At 35.8% G+C, this 22,443-nt stretch overlaps 1 protein-coding gene across 5 annotated transcripts in view; it reads left to right on the forward strand.

Moving 5' to 3' along the window:
• Nucleotides 1–22,443, forward strand: part of CDH19 (cadherin 19) — a 73,902-nt gene that overhangs the window by 40,989 nt on the left and 10,470 nt on the right. For 3 of the 5 annotated variants that reach the window (XM_065667925.1, XM_065667923.1, XM_065667924.1), the window contains 6 exons: nt 3,491–3,610; nt 4,881–5,045; nt 5,826–6,010; nt 7,232–7,485; nt 11,744–11,880; nt 15,860–15,981. In XM_065667925.1, the coding sequence (XP_065523997.1) occupies nt 3,491–3,610; nt 4,881–5,045; nt 5,826–6,010; nt 7,232–7,485; nt 11,744–11,880; nt 15,860–15,981 (983 nt within the window). Of the gene's footprint in view, nt 1–3,490; nt 3,611–4,880; nt 5,046–5,825; nt 6,011–7,231; nt 7,486–11,743; nt 11,881–15,859; nt 15,982–19,779; nt 19,875–20,903; nt 20,941–22,443 lie in introns of all 5 variants that reach the window. The other 2 variants (XR_010610121.1, XR_010610120.1) reach the window with 2 other exon arrangements.

Genomic DNA, 22,443 nt, shown 5'->3' on the forward strand with positions numbered 1-22,443 from the left:
GAATATCCTCTTGCATAAAGGATGATGTAGACTGGAATTAGTTTATACAGTACAATAGACTTGCACTTCGCTCTTTTTCAGAGCTCTCTAGCAGTTCAACTCACTGATGCTAGATCTGAAATCTCCTAGCAATTTCCTCACAGAAAACATGCTCAGGAAGTGTGATCAGTACTTGGGAAGGCAGTTCACTGTTAGTGAACATTTTGTCTGAAGCTAAGAAAGCAAAGATGATAGAATTATTTGCAGCTGGCCACTTGCCTCAGAGAATCACAAAAAAAACAGAAAATGCAGAAAAATTTTCGATGCAGAAAAATTTGCCTAAAGTTAAGCAGAAATATCAATATAAATACACAAATAGGCCAACAGATTAAAGTACATTTTACTTCTTTCTTTTCTTTCTTTTATATTCAGTATTAAATTTTATTAAAATTTTATATGCAAGTGGCACAGTAAATGAAAAGTGTGTCAGCAAATAGACCCTTCTGATAACACAGGGCTGTGTTTTTCCCTCAGCCATTTGGTACAATTATCCATCAAGTATCTTCGATATACCTGTTAAACTTGTATTAATGCAGTATGTCTGACAAAATGGTTAAGACTCACATGCAATAATACATCAGTATTTAATGTTTTTATAGATTTCAAGGTCCAGATAGAATAATTAATAACAATTTGCCATATGAGGGACCTGTAGTCTACTTAATGGGTTGCAATATGTAAGTGGCACTAATGTTTTGCCAAGAAGGGTAAAACAAAGGCTTCAGAAATATAAAGAAAAATCTTATACAGCAATCAGCAAAATGTAGTTTGCCTTAAATCAAGACACTAAAAAGCAATAAATGAGTAAGCATGTTTACTATCCAGTTTAAGACGTTACTTATGGAGAAAACCACATATTTGGGACTACACTTTACATCAGCATCACACACACTCCCATATTCAAAAACACATTTGAAAGCCTACACAGTTAATTTGCCCATGCCATGATGTCTATTTTCACATACATGTTGTGAAACTGTATCATAGTTCAATTGTCAATTATATCATGTCATGCCTGCATTGACAAGAGTTGGATTTTGGGGTTTATTTGGGGTTTTTTGTTTTTGTGGGATGATTCTGTGTTAATCGGTTGCTTTAAAGATATTGTTTGTATCAGATCAATTATTCTTCTCCAATCATGGAGTTACAAAAAATGGCTTTTTGGAGTTTCTGACTACATAACATTAGCATTGTAATTTCTATCACTAAAATAGAAATGTATAGGTAAATATGATTCCATTCAGTAAATGGTTTGCTTTTTTTTTTTTTTTTTTTCTGCAGGCTAACTGTGTAAAGAAAAACAGGCTTCACGGCAGTGAAAAATAAAAAAATAAAAGCATATTCTGAACCCAGGATAGCATTTTTCTTCTGCTTACTACATAGTCTATATGTAATGTAGAGTCTCATATAGTGACCATGAAATCTTTGTCATAAAAAAATATGTGGGAAAACTATGCCCTCTCTTTAGATGATCTATGGCCTCTTCTGTTTAAAAATAGTCTTCCTCCTAAGACCATAAGACATCTGCTATTGCTTTTCCTCTGGGTCATCTCCCTCTTTCCCAGGTGCCCCTTGCCTGCTCAGCTTTCCATTATATCCAACAGCTGCACCTCACTGAGCCCAACTGGGCAAATTCCATGCTTCTGCCTCCTGCTATACTCTGGAAGAGTCAACAGGCAAGCAGAAATGTAAGCTGAGGCTTAGAGAAGGAGCAAAAGCTGGTTTAGATTCAACATTTCTTTCTCATGGTTAGAAATCATGCAGAAAATGTATCTACCTTTAAATGAGTGAGATGCACAAAAGCTGTAATGATAACATTGCAGTCCTACAATGCTGGATTTTGTTCCTGATTTATTAAATGTGGTGCTGTAAACAAGTCAATTTCTAAACATAGTTGTGGGTGTCTGGGTTTATTTAGTAAAAAAAGGCATTTATAACAGGCTGTTCTTCTTCTATTATTCATTACTCCCTTACTAGTACTCCTTTTGTTTTTTTCTTTCAAAGCGACTGCATTCAGGTAATATTAAATTGTCTTACAGGATGAATTTCCTGTATTAGAACAGTTTCCATAGACCGTAGCTGACACAAAACTAACTGTTTTGTAGTTGAAGATTTCCTTTACCATTCAGTCTTATTAAAGAATACTGTTATTTCTGAATCATATATGTGCCCTGATTAAATATTAATCTTTCATTTTAAATTTAACATTTTCCCAGAGGAATAAGTAACAGTGTATATATGTATACATCTATGCACATATTTGATTCATACCTATATGTCAAAAGCTCGGTATTGTAGGTATGTTTTGAAAGACATATAACTCCAAAAGATAGTGGCAATTTGTAACATTTTCATTTACATCTATACTGAGAGAAGATAACATGCATTATGGAATCACTTCCAGTGCTGTTGAATAAACTGAGAGAAAATACAAAAGATCTTTTTTTTTTAATAATCAAAATATTTCATTCAACATATCCTTATATGAGAAAGCCTTCTTAATTTCTATTTAAAAATAAAACTGTAAAACTGCTGGAAAATTCAGAAATTAATATATTTGTTTTACTGGAGATAAGTATCAACCTTGAGTTTATGTTTCTGATCTAACTCTTTGAACGCCATAGTTTCTTTTTTTCTCCTCCAGCTATATTACTAAGCAATTACAACCATATGAACATATGCCAGAAAGTTTTAGAAAGTAGCCTGAGTACCTGCGTTATTTACAAGAAGTGATATTTGTATCCTTATGCAGAACCTAAGTGAGGAAAAAAGACAAAAATAATGATTACCTTTCAAAATTATGTTACTGTGAATATTTCCAATCTCATGGTATTGATTGTACCATGAGATTGCTGTCAGTCTTGTATTTAGGACATAGCCAGCTTCCAGCCAGAGATAAAATCAAGTTCTGCAGATTGATTCTGCTGCAGTTTTGCACTACAGATTCTGCAATGGGACAGGCTCATTAAAGTCTCAAGCATAAAAAATATTATCAGAGCCTTGTTATACTTCTTGGCTGCTTTGCTTGCTAGCAATTAATTTCTTTACCATCAGTAGGCCTACTGGTGATAAAGTGGCTGTGTTTTCTTATTCCCATGGGAAACTTCCATAAAATACTTTGAAGAATATACAAGGGGAAGAGAAACAATTTTCTGTACTCCATTCACATATCAGAAGATATGTAATTTTTCAAACAACATACAGTGCTGAAAAGTCATATGCTATTTATTTACATTTTCATTGAAAATTTGAATGAAACAAGAATAGTTGCTGAGGAACTATTTTCCCTTTTTAATGATAAATTTTAGAACATGCCATTAGCTCCTGTAAATTTTCAGGACATTTTGGTAATATAACTGGTATAGTAAAAGCTTTTTTTTAAAAAAAGATCTTACATTTTGTAATTTATACAAGAAGACAATAAGAACAGTCTATTTTATTTTTCCTTAAGGTACTTCAGTTATACAGGTAACAGCTACAGATGGTGATGATCCTTCTTATGGAAACAGTGCCCGTCTACTTTACAGTCTCATTCAGGGACAGCCTTATTTCTCTGTGGAGCCAAAAACAGGTACTACAAATGATCTTGCAACTTGAAAACATTAATAAACTAACATAAAATGGATGCAAAAATGTCTTCATTTTGACACAAACATCAACTTATACTACCTTACATTTATACATCTTTGCATAGGTCATAGATTTAAAAAACAATCTATTCTTTCTCTGAATTTTTTTCTGTCTGAAGAACTAAAAATTTATTTAGAAAATTATCTTGCTAAGGAAATGAGTTGGATTCTGAGTGCCTCATCCAGCAAGTGGACCTAGGAAAAATTCTGGATTATCAGCTCTATGACTCATTATGTGACATTCTGTTGTGGTTTAAGCCCAGCCGGCAACCCAGAACCACTCAGTCACTCGCTCACTCTCCCCCTACTTGCTGAACCCAGGACAATTCTTATTTCTTGTGCTAGAGAAACTACAAATATGTGATATCCCTCCAAAAATCCTGATTTCTGGTTGTCCTGGGTTAAGCAGTAGCACTCATTTTTCTCCTTCTTAGTAGCTGCTGCAGTGCTGTGGTTTTGACTTTCGACCTGGGAACAACACTGATAACACCAACGGTTTCAGTTGTTGTTAAGTAATGTTTACTCTGACCAAGGACTTTCTGAGCCTCATGCTCTGCCAGAGAGGAGGGAAAGTCAGGAGGAAGCAGAGACAGGACACCTGACCCAAACTGACCAAAGAAGTATTCCATACCACAGCACATCATGCCCAGTATATAAACTGGGAGCAGTTAACTAGAAGGGCTACATCACCGCTCGTGTCAGGCTGGATATCAGTCAGCGGGTGATCAGTTCTATTCTCTTCCCTTGTAATTTCCATTATCATTATTATTATTGGTGGTAGCAGTAGTTGTTTTGTGTTATACCTTAGTTACCGAACTGCTCTTATCTCAACCCATGGGAGTTACATTCTTTTGATTCTCCTCCCCATCCCTCTGGAAGCAAGGGAAGGAAGGTAGGGGGGGAATGAGTGAGCAGCTGTGTGGTTCTGAGTTACCAGATGAGCTTAAACCATGACCCTGGTGAAGAAAGATGGTTATGTATGATGGAGGAGATATGCTATGTTTTACTCCCCATGTTTCAAAGTGTGCAGAATGTATCTATCATACAGCATAAATGTTACCATGAATACTAATTCTCAATATTAGGACAGTGTACTGTGCATGTCAATTAATAACTGCATCAAATGATGCATTTTATAGTCATAATGTATGGTGAGATATTGGGAAAAAATGGGACTATTATTTGCTGTTATATTATACTTTTTGATTTTAGGGGTCATCAGAATGGCTTCCCAAATGGATAGAGAAACAAAAGATCAGTATTTGGTCATCATCCAAGCCAAAGATATGGTTGGGCAAGCAGGGTCATTTTCAGCAACAGCCACTGTTACCATCAACCTCTCTGACATCAATGACAATCCACCTAAATTTCAACAGCGTGAGTAGGCTACTTAAAATAGTTGAAGTCTTGAGGAAATTTAGATATACTATAACTCCGTTAAGTTCACTGGAAGGTGTGTGCTTTGACTTCAGTATATAGATTTAAATAAAAATAGAATGAATTCCATACAAAGCTCAAAACTGAAAAGGAAACCTATCATTACAAAAGACCTCAGACCTGCTGTTTTTATCAGTAGGCTTTGGAGATAAATGACTTGCTAAACTGCTTTCCATACAGTTTACTTCATCTAAGCCTAAAATCTGGGCTACAGGATATTTAGTACCATTTTACCTCACCTTGTTTCTTTTTCTCCTTTGTTCATTCTTTTCCGACAGATACTGTAAAATTCTTGGCAAATGAGTTGACCTTCTCTGCTATCTGTGCTATCAGGAAGAACTAGTGAAATGCAGTAGGGAGGTGCTGCCTTCCCCTCTTTTTTCACCCTGTTGGTTCATAGAATCATAGAAAAGAATCACAGCTTTCCAACCCTTCGGTTGGAAATTACCTTTAAAAGTCATGTATTCCAACCCATCTTCAGCGAACAGGGACATCTTCAACCACACCAGGTTGCTCAGAGCTTTGTCCAGACTGACTTTTAGTGTTTCGAGGGATGGGGCATCTACTACCTCTGTGGGTGACCCGTTCCAATATTTCACCATCCTCGTTTTAAAATATGTCTTGGCTTTACCCAATTCTCTGAGATCCTTAGGCCATCATAGCTACAGCACCTATTAACGATGGCGGTTCACTAAACTGTGGTGGCATTTATTTGTTTAGGACTCTATTATATGAGTGTCTCTGAAGAGGCTCCTGTGGGCACTACTGTAGGCAAAGTCTTCGCAGAAGACAGTGACATAGGGGAGAACGCAGCCATGAACTATTCCATTGAAGGAGATAGTTCAGATGTTTTTGACATCATTACTAACAATGAGACTCAAGAAGGAATCATCTTATTGAAAAAGGTAAGATCTCAGAAACCTAAAAAACCTCTGAATCGTGGAATGACCCTCTTTAAGCAATCTGGATGTTTAAAACAGGCTTATTGTTTTGCATTCTACTATATGTTTCTTAAGCCTTTGTGATTTGATTAGGGTATTGGGGAAATAAAAAGAAAGATGCTTTTCTTTCTGTTTACTTTTCTTTTGACTCATTACTGCTGAATACAATAGTGACAGTCAAAGTACCTTAATGTTATTCCTGTCTGTGCAACAGTATAGTCCCATTGTGAGAAAATGTTCTTCTGTGCACCATTCGTAAAATCTTTATCAATAAGTTGTGCATAATATTTCCCCACTTCGAACACCTTTTATTAAACTTAACTGAAGCTGGAATGTATTACAGTATTATAATCAGTGATGTTTTTGTTATGGCGTAGCTTTGAAAAGACACTTGTCTCAAAAAAAGATACCAGTTTATTAATTAAGATATTTAAGAGGCTTTGATACCATGTGACTTATTTTAGAATCAAATAGGAAGATTTCTGGGTCATCATCTGAAATGATGATAGAGATTGATAGTCTAGCGAGATTCAGGACCCCAAAGAACTGAGTGCTATAAATTTGATAGTTTGGGGTTTTGTTTTGTTCTCTATTTGAATTTATTACAACACAGGAAGGTATTTATTTTGCTGGGGGTTTTTTTTGTTTGTTTTTGGGTTTTTTTTTTTGTTTTTTTTTTTTTTAATTACAGAAATTAATGACTGTATAAAATAGAAATGTGCTTATTAATAATAATATTTTTATCAAACACTCGTTGTTGTTTGGGATTCATTTCTTTTTAAGGCTAAATTTTAACATTATCATCTTAACACCTACAGATTAACTGACCCATTGTTTATGTGAAAGTAAACAACAGTGTTCGCTAAACTTACACCTACATCAGTTTTAACCTTAGTGAACCAAGCATCAATAAAAGTTGTTTTTCTTAGGGGTGCCATTCTACAGAAAGGCTTTTTTCAGTGTTGCTTAATTGTAACATTAAAGCCAGCCTGCATGTGAAAGCAGAAAAAAATGGCATAACACAGTTTTTTAAAGTGTTTCTAACTGAAAAAAAAACCTCCTTTTGAAAAATTCCCAAAAAGAAGGGTAGCGCTTTTTTGCGTTTAATATCACGCAACTTCCTGAACTGTATTTTATTCAAATGTGAAACAAAAATCAGCTCTACTTCTCTCTTTCTTTCTTAAGAGAGTGGATTATGAAAGTAAGAAGAGATACAGTATCGAAGCAAAAGTTGTAAATAGGTACATTGATGACCGTTTTCTGAAAGAAGGACCATTTGAAGACAAAACTATTGTCAAAATTAATGTAGAAGATGCTGATGAACCTCCAGTTTTCACCATGGAGAATTATGTGATGGAGATTGCTGAAGGGGCTGAGAGAGGCTCACTGGTGGGTGTTGTAACTGCTAGAGATCCAGATGATGATGACTCCCCAATCAGGTACCTAACTTAAATACGAACAGGCCTCAAACATAAATGCGGTTGTGATTTCCAAAGGCTGTTTCTGTTCCTGACCTTGGTTCATGATCACACATAATCATGCTTTCATTGTGATAGTCTAGGTTATTCTAGGTGTCATGGTTTAACCCCAGTAGGCTTCTAAGAACAACACAGCTGCATGCTCACTCCCCACATACTGAGATGCAAGAGGGAATCTTAAGGGTAGGAGTGTGAAAACTTATAGGTTGAGATAAAGAGAGTTTAATAATAATAATAATAATAGCAACAACAACAAGAAACAATTATAACAACAAAAGGGAAAAAAAAAAGCTACAACAAAGCCTCAAGGAAAACAAGTGATGCTAAAACAATTCCCCAAACAATTGCTTACCATCAGGTGGCCAATACCCAGCCCCTCCGAGTTTTTTTGCTGAGCACAGTGTCATTAGTAAGGGATATCCTTTTGATCAGTTGGGGTCTGCTGTCCCAGTTGTGTCCCCTCTCAGCTTCTTCTGCACACCCAGCCTGCTCCCTGGTGGGGTGGCATAAGAAACAGAAAATACATTGGCAGTGTGTAAGAAACGCTCAGCAATAATCAAAGCATCCCTGTGTTATCAGCATTGTTTTTGTCACAAATGAAAACACAGCCTTATCCAAGCTACTATGAAGAAAATTAACTCTATCCCACCCAAAACCAGTACAATAAGTTAAATCCTGACCCCTAGCCAGAAATCTATATAAATGAACTTTGTGCATTGTTGCAGTCACTTTGAGACAGAACAATGTTTTAGACAGTGGTCTGGAAGAGGCTGAGCACAGCACCAGAGCTATGGTACCACAGCCAAACCTTATAAGTGCTTGGAGGTATTCCAGTCTGTTCCAAATAATCTGGAGATTCAGAGAGATGGACTCATTGCTGGGAGGGAGACACAGAACAGCTCACAGAATCACAGAATCACAGAATCCCAAGGGTTGGAAGGGACCTCAAAAGATCATCTAGTCCAACCCCCCCGCAAGAGCAGGGTAACCTACAGTACATCACACAGGAACTTGTCCAGGCGGGCCTTGAATATCTCCAGTGTAGGAGACTCCACAACCCCCCTGGGCAACCTGTTCCAGTGCTCTGTCACTCTTACAGTAAAGAAGTTCTTCCTGATGTTAACGTGGAACTTCCTATGCTCCAGTTTACACCCATTGCCCCTTGTCCTATCACTGGATATCACTGAAAAAAGCCTAGCTCCATCATCCTGACACCTACCCTTTACATATTTGTAAACATTGATGAGGTCACCCCTCAGTCTCCTCTTCTCCAAGCTAAAGAGACCCAGCTCCCTCAGCCTCTCCTCATAAGGGAGATGTTCCACTCCCTTAATCATCTTTGTGGCTCTGCGCTGGACTCCTTCAAGCAATTCCCTGTCCTTCTTGAATTGAGGGGCCCAGAACTGGACACAATATTCCAGATGCGGCCTCACCAAGGCTGAGTAGAGGGGGAGGAGAACCTCTCTTGACCTACTAACCACTCCCTTTCTAATGCACCCTAAGATGCCATTTGCCTTCTTGGCCACAAGAGCACATTGCTGGCTCATGGTCATCCTCCTATCCACCAGGACCCCCAGGTCCCTTTCCCGTTCACTACTTTCCAGCAGGTCAACCCCCAACCTGTACTGGTACATGGGGTTGTTCTTCCCCAGATGCAAGACTCTACACTTGCCCTTGTTAAATTTCATCAAGTTTCTCCCCGCCCAACTCTCCAGCCTGTCCAGGTCTCGCTGAATGGCAGCACAGTCCTCTGGTGTGTCAGCCACTCCTCCCAGTTTTGTGTCATCAGCAAACTTGCTGAGGGTGCACTCAGTTCCCTCATCCAGGTCATTGATGAAAATATTAAACAGCACCGGTCCCAGCACCGACCCCTGAGGAACTCCACTAGTCACAGACCTCCAGCTAGATTCTGCGCCATTGACCACAACTCTCTGCCTTCTTCCTTTCAACCAGTTCTCGATCCACCTCACTACTTGATCGTCAAGCCCACACTTCCTTAGCTTATCTATGAGGATGCAGCTCCTCTGGCATCTGCTCAACTCAGCATGACTAAAAATTTACTATCTCCTTACATCTACCACAATTGCCCCATAGAGATATTATATAGAAAGAGCCCCCCAGGCTTTTAATTTTGCAAAATAATTTTGCTGTCTCTTGAGGGAGAAAGCAGGTAATTAATCTTTAATATGGGGTTTATAACTACAACAGCTTCTTGAGCTGCTTAATGTCACTATGTACTGTGCAGGGACAAATGGATGAGCCACAAAATAATTTATGGTGTGTAGATTCCTAATAGAAGAAATACATATATATGTTGAACAGAGCCTTGGGCGACATGGTCTACTGCAAGGCATCCCTGCCCATGACAGGGGGGGTGGAACTAGGCAGTCTTAAAGGCCTTTACAACCCTAATCATTCTATGAGTCTATGATGTTATGATTCTATGTGTGTGTGCATATATATATATATAAGTATGGTTTCAAATGTTTAGTCAATGAAAGGTCATTTGTTATGATTTTACATTCATTTACTATTATTAAATAAACTGGTAATAGATTAAATTAAATAAGAATAAATAAAAATGTACATATACTTCTTTTTTTTAAAAAAGAGCTTTTTCTGTGGTTTCTTTAGATGACTGAAACAGCTCCTCTGAAACATTTACACATAGTGCAATCTATGACTTCCTAGCTTGAAATATTTTGATGGAATTTGCTACAAAGTGAATATGCCTGCATAGTGTCAAGACAGTGATGTGTATGTTGCATCACTGAGTTTCTTTAAAATAGAGCTTGTCACTTCTAATACAAAGATATGTTTATTGGGTGAAATGCCATGCATATGAATCTAATTTTTAAATCATTGCTATCACAAATTACAGCAGTTGCTTATAATATAGAAAGCAACTGTGTTGCCTTGTGGACCCCAGTTTTCAAACAAAGTGAAAAAAGACATGCAACAAAACCTCACTACATCAATAATAAAATATAATGAAAAATACCTAACAGTGATTTTCTGAAACTTATCTATCAAGAATCAGATTGCAATTAAAAAAAAAAACCAAATTTTAAAAAAACACTAATGTGAGAAAACCGTGAACAAGCTTTGGGTAGAGATGATGAAGAATACTCACATAAAAAAAAAAAAAAATTCAATTGTAAATCCCTAAAACAGAAGTTTGTAAATGTCAAATCTTTAGGTCAAATAAGAACTTTCACTGACTGTTTTGTGCTGGTTCCTTGATTTACCCTTCTACTGATTTTCAAAACAGACAAAATGTAGCTATAAATAATAAGTTAGAGAGTCATCCAACCTCTGACATATAATCTGATCTGCAGTCCTAAATGCTGAGAGGAGAAAGAAAAACTTTGTCAAGCACAGCTAAAGGTACAATATGAGAGGGAATAGTTACATGTGGGAATTCCAAACTGGAGTGGTAAAAACTTTTCAACTCTTCAAACAGGTTTTATTTCCACAAAATAGACTCTACTAGGAACTGTGACATATGGTCTTCTTTTTGTATGGCATGAAAAATACTAGTAAATATCCTTTCCATTTGAACCAATATCTTTGGTGTCTCTTTCAGTCCATCTCTGGCCTGTGACCAGTGGTTAGACTTTAACAATTTGAATGGTATGTATGTATGCATGTGTGCATGTGCATGTCCACATATGGACATAGCATCCAGTGCCTTTTCAGTGAAGATTCAGGAGCACTAGAATCATTTGAAGTCATCTCTTGCATTACAATTTTGTACTCTGTCTAGGTGTCACCTCATTACAGATAGTTGTCTGTCTTTCTCATTCACTTGGCATCAGAGCATATCAGCAATGATAAAATAGATTTGCCATTATACCTCCACTTAGCTGTTAGTGTTATTCATTTCACAAGTGACACTTTTGCTGTTTCTTTTCAATGAAGTCATTCACCTGCTGCGAGCCTGACTTAGAAGTAAAAATGAATAATGCATTTCAGATTCAGTTCACATTAATATAGATCTGAGACATATTTAGTTATATAAAAAGAAGAGCTTTGATCTTGGCAGCAGTGAATTTTAAATGTTTATAAGTGTACGTTTTTCATGATCTGAGTTGTTACAGCGCACATTTATATGTATATATGCACAGCTCTCTTTTCTCGGCTGACAATAACTTTCTATGTCCTTGCTCCTTATGGAACATTTCAGTATTAGGGAATCTCTTTACTTTTTTTGGTGCAGATACTCTATTGTCCATGGCATGCATTTAAAGAGATTGTTCAGCATCAATGAACACAATGGAACAATCATTACAACTAAACCTCTGGACCGAGAGGTAGCTTCTTGGCACAATTTAACTGTTACAGCCACAGAAACAAGTGAGTAAGAAATTTAAGGAACACTGTGGTTTATAAACTGTGAACTGTAATTATCCTCTGAATATGCCTTCTTTTAAGTGGAGAATACATGCTTCTTTCTCATTATAGTACTGTTGCTTGCTACATTAAGGAGCATTATTAAAATGATTTGTTAAATCAAAGTTGGATGCATTTGAGCTCCAAGGTCCTGTGCTTTCATAAAAGATGACCTTATAAAAAAAAAAAAAAAAGGAAACTGTAATAGGATTAAGACTGTAATGCTTTCAAGTTATGCTGAAGCATATGAATTGCTTCTGCAGTGCAAGATCTTATGTTAAATTAGACCTGGTTAATTTCACACCAGATTTTTGGCTAGTGTGAAATTAGCCAGGGTCTAATTTAACACCAGTCAGAAACCTGTGGGTCAAAATAATTGTGAATGTAAGGCCCAAACAATCTAGACTTCTATTCAATGACAATTAAAAGATTTCACCTGTCAGGTTTTTCTTAAAGTCAAATGCAAAAAAATGCTGTTTGTACTTTTGGTGATCTGGTTGCACTAACTCTGAGACAACAATCTAGAAAATGAACAGCTACTGGTTTATAAGGCAGTTTAATATGTTTATTTGGGTATTATTTAAAAACCAATCACATCCATCTTCGGGAAGGGGAGAAAATTTATGAAACTAGTGTCCAATCAATAAATCAAGCAGGTTCTGCCAAATAGTTTCAGCATGGTTTTTAATCCCAAATCTCAATTAAATTTTATTTATTTCTTAGACTACCTTAAACACATACTCATAAATTACATTGTTCCTAAAAAAGAGCATTCCCTGTTTGTATGTAGAATATTACAACTAGAAGTTTAATATAGGAAATTCAATAGCTGTTTTCATTAAAGTCTTTCATTGTGTTTGGGAATCAGTAACATTATCATCCTTTTCAGCTTCTCTGTGAGTTTTTAAGCATGAATGTATTTTACTTCTCATGTTGTTGGGCAGCTGGCAGGGGTCTGTAAAATTGATCTCTGGCATATTTTTGTCATTTCTTGAGTAGTGCTATGGAAACACAGCAGGATGACTTTGATCTGGACTTTTCTGTTTAGTTAAACAATAAAATAGGAAAGACCCAAATGTTACAAATGAATAACTGTCTCCTGCAGCAAAAGAAAGTGAGTCTTTCACAGTAATGAAAGTTATTGTAGAGAAACCAAGCCCTCATTATCTTCATGTTTTTATTCATTATTTCTTTAATGATGATAAGGTCACTGTCTATAACACTATATTCAAAAGCACTGAAGTTAGGTCACCTTGGTCGGGGCATAACTGAAATGATTTATATTGTGAATAGCTTTTTATTCCTATAATCATATACTGTGTTTATGTGACATTTTGTGGATGACTTTGTTCCATTGAAACCAAATTTTCCCTAAAAATGAGAGTCAGTCTGCTTCACCTAAAATCGTCATTAAATATTTACTAGACATTGATTCCAAGAGTAATTTTTTTGTAATGTGTTGCTTCCTCTCAAAAAAACACCTGTGATTTCAGGAAAATTTAAAACTTTCATACTGTTATCTTCCAACAGCAATGCAAGAAATGCCCTTCCTCATCATTCAACCATATGCTGAGGAAAAAAATAGGACAAAATAAATGAAGCCAAACCAAACCAAACCAAAGACAAAAGAATAGCAACACAACTGATATATAGTAAGGAAGTAGAAACAAGACCATAAACAAACATAAAAACAAGACCATAAACAAACATAAATAAAAAAGAAAGGTTGTTTGGTAAAACAGATGTGAATAGCAGCTCTAGGTTGAAAGATGATGCATAAATGTTTGTGCAAGCAAATGGTAGGTTTTAAAGCCAATATAGTATCCATAATCTTATGAACAAGCAAGGTAGGAATACACCAGGTAGCTGAGTCCTTCCCATGTCACGTTGTACATGACTGAAACCACCAAAGGTATTCCCTGCCTCCTAACAAGTGTTACAAAATTTTCCTCTCAATCCTAATACAGCCAAATATCTGCCCTACACATCTGATTCTGAATTAAGTAGAAGAGGTTGATTAAGTCCTGCACTCTATTATTTTGAAAAGGGATGTGTACTACTTTTTATGTTTATTAAAAAAAAATAAGCCAAGCACTGTTTCATTGCCTATTGTCTTGTTATGGATGTTAGGATTCAACAAGAGAAATGTCATCCCACAAAGAAGCATTTTTGAGATGACTCTCACAGATCATAAGCTTTGGTAAATTAGCACGGCTCTGATGATTACACATGAGGAATAGCAATGTGAAACTGCTGAGTAGCTAGCCCTTTATCTCTGTGGTAGTTGCTTTTGCTGCCATTTCCTTTGGCAAAAGACTCAAAGCTATCAGCACAGATTCCATTAGATCCAAGAAAACAAATGTTTGCTCCAAGCAACTAGTGAATTATACATTAAAAAAGGCAGGTAGGAACCAACCAAACCCATACAGTTTGAAGTGAGACAGAAAGGAATAAATGTTGCAGTGAAGGTTCTTGCCTACTAGAGTAATAAATTACATCTTGGGGAAGGCAGACATTTCTCAGTGCTATGCCATGTAAACAAGGATTTGATGCGCTGACAGGCAAAGGATTTCTGAGAAGTATTCAATATAGAATCATGGAATCATTTAGGTTGGATAAGACATGTAAGATCATAGAGTCCAACCATTAACCATTGTTGCCCTTCTCTGGACCCACTGCAGTAGTTCAGTATCTCTCTTTTAGTGAGGCGCCCAGAACTGAACACAGTTGGAGGTGTGGCCTCACTAGTACTAAGTACAAGAGGATGATCACTTCCTCAGTCCTGCTGGCCACACTAGTTCTGATATAAGATGGGACGATATTGAACTTCTTGGCCACCTGGACACACTAACAGATCATGTTCAGCCAGCTGTCTATCAACACCTCCTGACCCTTTTCTGCCAAACAGCTTTTCAGCCACTCCTCCCTAAGCCTGTAGCTTTTCACGGGGTTGTTGTAATGCAGGTTCAGGACCCGGCACTTTACCCTGTTGAAGCTCACACCATTGGCCACAGCCCATCAATCCAGCCTGTCCACATCCTTCTGTAGAGCCTTCCTACCCTGCAGCAGATCAACACTTCCTCCCAGCTTGGTGTTGTCTTCAAACTTATTGAGGGTGCACTAGGTCCCCTTGCCCAGATCATTGATAAAGATGTTAAAGAGAACTGGCCCCAGTACTGAGCCCTGGGGAACACCAGTTGTAACCAGCCACAAATTGGGCTTAAATCCATTCGCCATAACTCTTTGGGACTGGTCATCCAGCAAGATTTTACCCAGCAAAGAACATGTTTGTCCAAAACATGAGCAACCGGCTCGTCCAGGAGTGTGCTAGACCTCCATATCTTCCTTCTGTTGGTATTAGGTGACATATTTAAAAACATTTTTGTTGCATAAACAAATTAGTTTTTCAGCCTAGTCTATACGCAACTCCTGCACCATGAAACCAGTAAAGTTAAGCTTTTCCTTGTTTGAGGTACTTAGAGCACTACAACCCTGTGTAAATGTAGTATTTGCAGGAAAAAAATGCCTTATATTAGCAGTTTATTTTTGTTTACATAAAAGAATAAGCCATATTGACATATCTTTTATATTAATGCCACATTAATAAAGTATACTTTGATAACAGAAACAGTACAGCTTTCATAATACAAAATACCTAATAATTAAACCTGCTATGTAAATAATACTTTGAACAAAAATAAAAGCTCAGCTTATTAAGTCAGTCAGCATTGCAATTTCTCCATGTGTAGCAGTGGCAGAAATATTTTTAAAGTATGTGAATTTTGGTGAAATTTTCTCCCAAATCTTAAAAATTACAAAATACTAAAAAAGAAGAATGACAGAATACATTTAAGAATTGTAAAATATTCTAATGTCCAAATTACTTTAAAATATTAAGTGAATTATTTGTGACTTTTGATTTTTGTCTTTTTTTAACCTTTAGGAAATCCTGAAAAAATTTCAGAAGCAAATGTGTATATCCAAGTTCTTGACATTAATGATCATGCACCAGAATTCCCTAAATATTATGAAACATTTGTTTGTGAAAATACAGTTTCTGGCCAGGTAAGCGTGAAGGAGTTAGTCATCAGTTTCTTCACTGCAATGAAGATTTGTTCTGTGATGCTACTATTCAGTATTGATCATTTCAGTACTGCGCATACAGTCTGTATTTTGTCTATTTCCAAAGTTAGTTCTGTTGATACATGTATAGTTTTCAATTTAAATTTCTGAAGACTGATGTTTACTTTTCCCACTTTAAAACAAAACCAGTACATCTTGTTTGTCTGCAAAAACAGGTAATAGAGTAGTACAGACAGAAACCTCTGCAAAAAAACAAACATAAGGCACAGATTTGTTTCCAGTTAGAGTCACAGGTGTAAAACCTAGGCCTCGTATTTTCAGCAACAGGATAACATAGTCTGGAAGAACCAAACTGAGACCAGGTTCATACCAGATACTCATTTATCTTGAGCTGATGTTTCATTTATAGCTCATACAACACCTTCACTAGCTGGCAGCTTAAGAGATTGTTGTATTAAGCATCCTTCCCTGTAGGATTTTTCCATTTCCTACTCATCACCAAGGGGAATGTTGTGATACCAGTCAGGGGCCCCAACCTCCCCCCAGTCCAACAGTCATTTGTTTTTTGGTTGTTTTTTTTTTGGGGGGGGGGGTGGGGGGTAGGGTTTTTTGGTTTGTTTTATTATTTTTTTTTTTTTTTAAAGCTACAAAATGAACAACAAAAAAGCAACAACAAAAAGCTATAGACAGAAAAATGCATGTGTTTTTTCATGACATGCTTTAGCATTACTTGGACATATCAAAAAGTCCTTTGGGGGTATTTGTGATGGCTATTTTCAAATGTGTTATCATGTTTTGATCTCTGAATCACAGAGCCTCTCTTTTTTACTGCAGCTTGGTTTGCTTTGACTTTAGTCTGCAGTTAAATAAAGCTTTCCCTGTTGCTAAAGTAATTTCTTCATAGATTTTTGCATCTGTTGTTGTTTCTTTATGAGCAGTTGATTTGTTCATTTTGCATTTGGTAATTTCCACTCTGCAAAAACTACCTCTTGTTCAGAGATGTTTGGAACAAGAGATTTCTTTTGGACTTTGGGTAACTCGTTGACAAATCAAGTACAGGCATTAAAGCAAATGCCGCTTCATGTTCCTTGTCTTTAAGACACCATGAATTAAATCTGGAAGCTTATAAAATGAATATTTATAATCCATGTTATGGACTTGCATATAATATAAAAACCCAGGAGATTTATTTCCCAAAGTTTTTTCTGTCATTGCTCACTAACAAAGAGCATCTGTGTGCTAACCCATTATTGGCTACTTTTCAATAATAATCAAGTATTTATGTTTTGTGCATTTTGAGAATCACTGGAAAAAATGGCGCTGTGAAAAGTAGTAGTAGTAATAATAATAATAAATAATAATGATGATAATAATAATCTTTTTGAGTATAGGATGCAGAATTATTCCTATTTAACATTGTAATATATTACTGAGTGATGAGCATGATAATTTTCCCCGTTTTACAGACAAGTGTAATGTTAATCTAATTTATTTATTTCTTTTCTAATTGCTATAGCTTTTTGAAAGTCATAGGCATCTTTAGTTTATTTAGAATTCCTGTTTTGTTCTCCAAAAACTAATCTTATTAACAAATGATCTTAAGAACAGGAAGTTGTTACTGAAATACATCATCATCACAGAGTTTACTATATTTATTCAATGTTGATGATTTGAAACAGAGTTGATGATAGCTTATCTCCTTCAGTGCTATTATTCTTCTTTTTACCTTTTACTCAAGAAAAAAGGTTCTTTATTATTATATCCAAAAGATATTCAAACAAAAGGATTCTATTTCAGTCTGTGGGACTATAATCTGAAATTTGACAATAAAAATGGATGCAAAGAAGATAGATAGATGGGTTTGGTATAATTTTAAATCTATCCATCATGTTTATTTGAAATTTTGAATTAATTTTTCACTATCCATTTCATGTTAAAGTTCTGTACTGTCCTATAATCGAAAAGTCATCTGTATACTAACCACAACTATAGTTTCCTTTTGAATATTTCAAAACCACTTTCACTTCACTACCAGTATTAAATACACTATTTTCAAAATTGCATGAACATGAAAGTTCCTATGTAAAATAGACTTCTATCCTAGTACAGCTATAGCTAGTAACAGAACAAACAGAACAATATTAAAAAGACATTTGAACCCCTGATACCCTTTTGATCAGACCATTTGACTTTATAAATGTAGACACAGTAAATGATCACCACAGCGAGGTATTAATTTTTTATAGTTACCCTTTGTGTGTGTGTACGGTAACTACAAACTGTTGAATTCTAGAGGAAATGTTCCATAAACATAGCCAGAACATAAAGCGGACCAAATCTGTCCCAAAGGTGACAGTAGAGACATCTCAGCAAAAATGGGTTTGACCCAGAAAGCTTAAATACCAAGGCATTAATAAATTAACTAAGCCTAAAAGTGCAGCTTGAACGTTCAACATAAACTACATCAAATATCTTTTATGCGTAAGGAGTTTGACCCTCCAGAATGTACGTATTTATATACACAGTAATTTCAGCCCTTTTATGGATATTGGTCTTTCTTCATATCATGCAGTAAATAGATTTCAGCTGAAGACAAGCTATACTGAACACATCTACATTCTGAATTACTGCTGTCTTCTCTAATACATATTTGTTCTGGTAATTTTAAGTTCCTGTAATTTGGAGATCACATATAAAGTGACTTTGATGTTGCATCTTGCTTAGTAATTTTTATTAGATCTAAAGAAGTGACTGTATATGCAGAGTACTTTGAATTAAAGAAAAGGAAAAAAACAAACCCAGATTTATTTATTCAGTACATGGCATATAATAAAATAATCAGTAGTTACAGTGCAAGTGAAAAGTACTCATTTGATATTACTTTTTAACATAATGAAATGTTGACACAAGAAAAGGGAAAATCTTTAAGCAAATTCTAAGGGTTTATATTTAATGTTAAAAATGAGCAGTTAGCTGAAACAGATCCTTCCTAGCAAATCATGATGTAAAATTATTTTTGGTAGCAGAAAAGAGAAAGGGATAGGTTAGTAAACCAAGGTTTATTATTTCCTCTTTTTTTTGTTTTGGTTTTTTTTTCATCATTTAAAAAACTGATCTTAGTAGTAGTGATAAGGAAATACAAAGTTAAAAAGAAAAAAAAGCCAACAAGGGCACTCCTTAGAGTATAAAACCATAGCCAAGCTGTGAAAACACCATATATTCCAGCAGGTCCATACTACACCTGTAGATGCAGTGAGTGTAACCTCTGACATTCTGAAACAGTCAGAACAGTAGCATACAGAAATTTCCTTTTTCTGTTTTATATGGACCATGATTCAACAACATTGTCTCATAGTAGAACGAAACACGTGGGGAGAGTTTGTCAGCATACACAAACATAAAAAGGCACCTCAGTGTCATGGTGCTGTGTTTAAATCAGAACACATGGCATGAGCTTTGTAATTGTTATTCCTTTGCTGCAATGTACATCATTTTAGTTACAGTTGAGAAGAAACTCTTCACAGTAGACCCACAGAAAGCAGATTAATATTGTGCCAACTTCCTTTATGTAAAAAATAATTCGCAACAGTCAAAAAGACAACCTTGGTCTTGAGGTAGAAGGTCTACCTAGAAATGCAGGTGGTGACTATAACGGACTATAGTCTTTTACCTACACTAAACTCTGATGTTCATTAAACATTTTTAAGGAATGATAAAAGAACTACTACTTAAAAGGCCTCTGTCAGTTTGAAGAAAACCAGTTCTTTACTTTCCAAACAGGTGGATGATCAGATCTCTTACATCCTATAAACTACAACAGAGCTGCTATTGAAGGACACAGAGGAAAACAAAACAAAAGAAACTAAAGTAGAGAGGTATCAAATCTGTTCCTACTTACTTCCATCTGTTTAATGGGAATGCTAAGACTATATTTGGATATGGAAGCATGCACAAAGGACTCCAAATTATACACTCTACCATCAGAATTAACTCTACTGATGGCTGTGCAGATGGACATTTCCATAATTAAAAGTCAGTGAGACCACTTGGAATTGAGGAAATTAATTTTCAATGCATTTTCATCAAGACTACCAAGCTGACATCTACTCCGTGCCTTGTTATTTGTAAGACAAATAACACACAGCTATGCATTCAGTCCAGAAATGACTACGCAAAACCAATGAGTGATCAGAGTTGTTACTGATATCTTAGGCTCCTTCACTAATGATATTTATTAATTGAAAGTGTCCAATAATCATATGGATGGCAAAGTTGAGTATAACGGGCCACATCTTTTTGTGATCTTTGATCTAAGTAACCCTTGCTGTTCCCAGAAGTGATCTCAGTGTGTTTAGAAAGAAATAGTAAATGAGACCCACCCCTATGAACTTAAATCAGTTTTTCAAGAAAAATCAAGTTAATGAATCTGAATTATAAATAAATGCATATTTTAAAATGAAGTGCTGGATTATTAAAGCTCCTAGATTAATAAGATTTGAAATAACAGATTTTACAGTAATTAAATTTCAGCATAGTCAGTAAAACAACTGATAAAACCTTGCAAAAGCAACACATCATTCACTCTGTTTTCTTTGTTTGCACATTAAATGTAGGGTATTTTTAAACCTTGACTCACAAACAGTAAATGCAGTTCTTCAGTCTGTGAGGCCCACTTCCCTGGTGAAAGGACAAAGCTTCGTAGTTTAGATGAAAAAAGCCTAGGAAAGCAGGAAATAAAAATGTTTCCCTTCTTTCTGGGTAACTTTTTCTTTATAGTCAGCAAAATCAGAGCTGCCTATTGCTCTCTGAATATTTCATAGACTCATCTGGGTTTTGCTGAATCTTAGTGGAAGTGATATAGTGAAAAAAACCCAATAAGGGTTTGCCCTGTTCTTATGTTCCAGGTATTCCCCTGCTTGTAAGGTGACTCCTTAAAGGCATGTGAGTATGTCTAGAATAATCTCAAGAGTCTTAGGTTTATATTGAATAGCAGCATAGTACAGATCAAAAAAAAGGAAGTTGGATGATCTTTTCAGCTAGCAAGATACTCCTCAGAATTTTAGGGATTGGATTAGATACAGATAGAACTTATGGAGGCAAATACCTTCTGTATGTAATCTAGTGAAAGTTACTAATGAAATAGCAAAACAGTAACTAAGTAAGTCACAACTGCAATATTTTTATTATATTCAAACATGAGAGGCTCCTAAAAATATACTTTTCAAAGACATTGCTACCATCTGATTGACTAACTATTAATGCGAAGGAAAACTAGAAGTATAAATAATGCTTCTGGTTTGATTTGGTTTGGTTTGTTCCTTTGGTGAGTGGGTAGGTAATTCTTCTCTACTGAGTAACTCAACTAGAAACCAAACAAAACAAAAATTGAATGTGGCTAAGAGGTCTGTGTAGATTGCTGTATTACTCTTCATCCTCAGTCTAGCCTGACACACTGAATTGCATGGACAAACGTACAAAACTTTTTCTCAGCTACAGCCTTGGAGATGTTACCAGCAAATTATTAACAGAGGCCAATACAGTTTAGTTGAGGTTTTGTTTGTTTTCTAGGTTTAGTTTGGTTTTTTTTCTTTTTTTTTTTTTTAAATCTGTGAGGTATATGGCAGAATATTATCACAAAAATGTCCCATTGTTCAGGTTTTAGACTGGATATGTAGTTTTCTTCTCTGCTACTGATCATATTGAACATATTCTGGGGACTATAACCCCTTAGAAAAAATTAATCCCATAATTTACTATCAAGGTAATATTAGTGTTCAGTTATAGCCTTTCACTGATTTCTTGATCTGCATGCCTATACCTGTATTTGTATCACATTAGCTTTTTTTCTTTTTTTTTTTTTTTTTTCCCTGAGGAAAGGGAAAAAATTTCCTCAAGAAGCTTCATAGTTTTTACATTGGCACCAGGTACATCCCTGGTCACTCCTCTGGTTAATGGCAATAAAAAGTCTCAAGGGTCCTCACTTTTCCATAGAGTGAAAATACAGATTTGAAATAAATTTCACATAAAAAGGGAACAGCACTAAGAATACAAAGCTTCTGGGGTGCAAGACACATTTTACACTCTGCTGTGATGATTTCATCAAACTTAGCTTGCTTGAAAAGAAAAAGAATATGTGCTGAAGTCTTAGCCCTCTGAAAAATGGTTTAATCATGAAAGAGTTTTTAAAGACACAGATAGAAAGTTATAGCCACTTTCACTGACTTACTGGTTTGCTTTTAAAGCACTGTTTCAAGCATTCACATGCTTTCTGGTTTGGGGAAAGTTAAGGCTTCAAGTCTCTTGGTTATAAATATCTACAAGACACAGATAATTAGTAAAATAGAGTCAAGTTCAAATTGGGCACTAGCTTTTTTGAAAGTTGGTCTTCTTGCTCCAGTTTGCTTTCTTTCTGATCAACAAGGCTACTGACTTATTAATCTATAT

The sequence above is a fragment of the Lathamus discolor genome, chromosome 2, assembly GCF_037157495.1.
Source record: "Lathamus discolor isolate bLatDis1 chromosome 2, bLatDis1.hap1, whole genome shotgun sequence".
In the NCBI taxonomy this organism is placed as follows: Eukaryota; Metazoa; Chordata; class Aves; order Psittaciformes; family Psittacidae; genus Lathamus; species Lathamus discolor.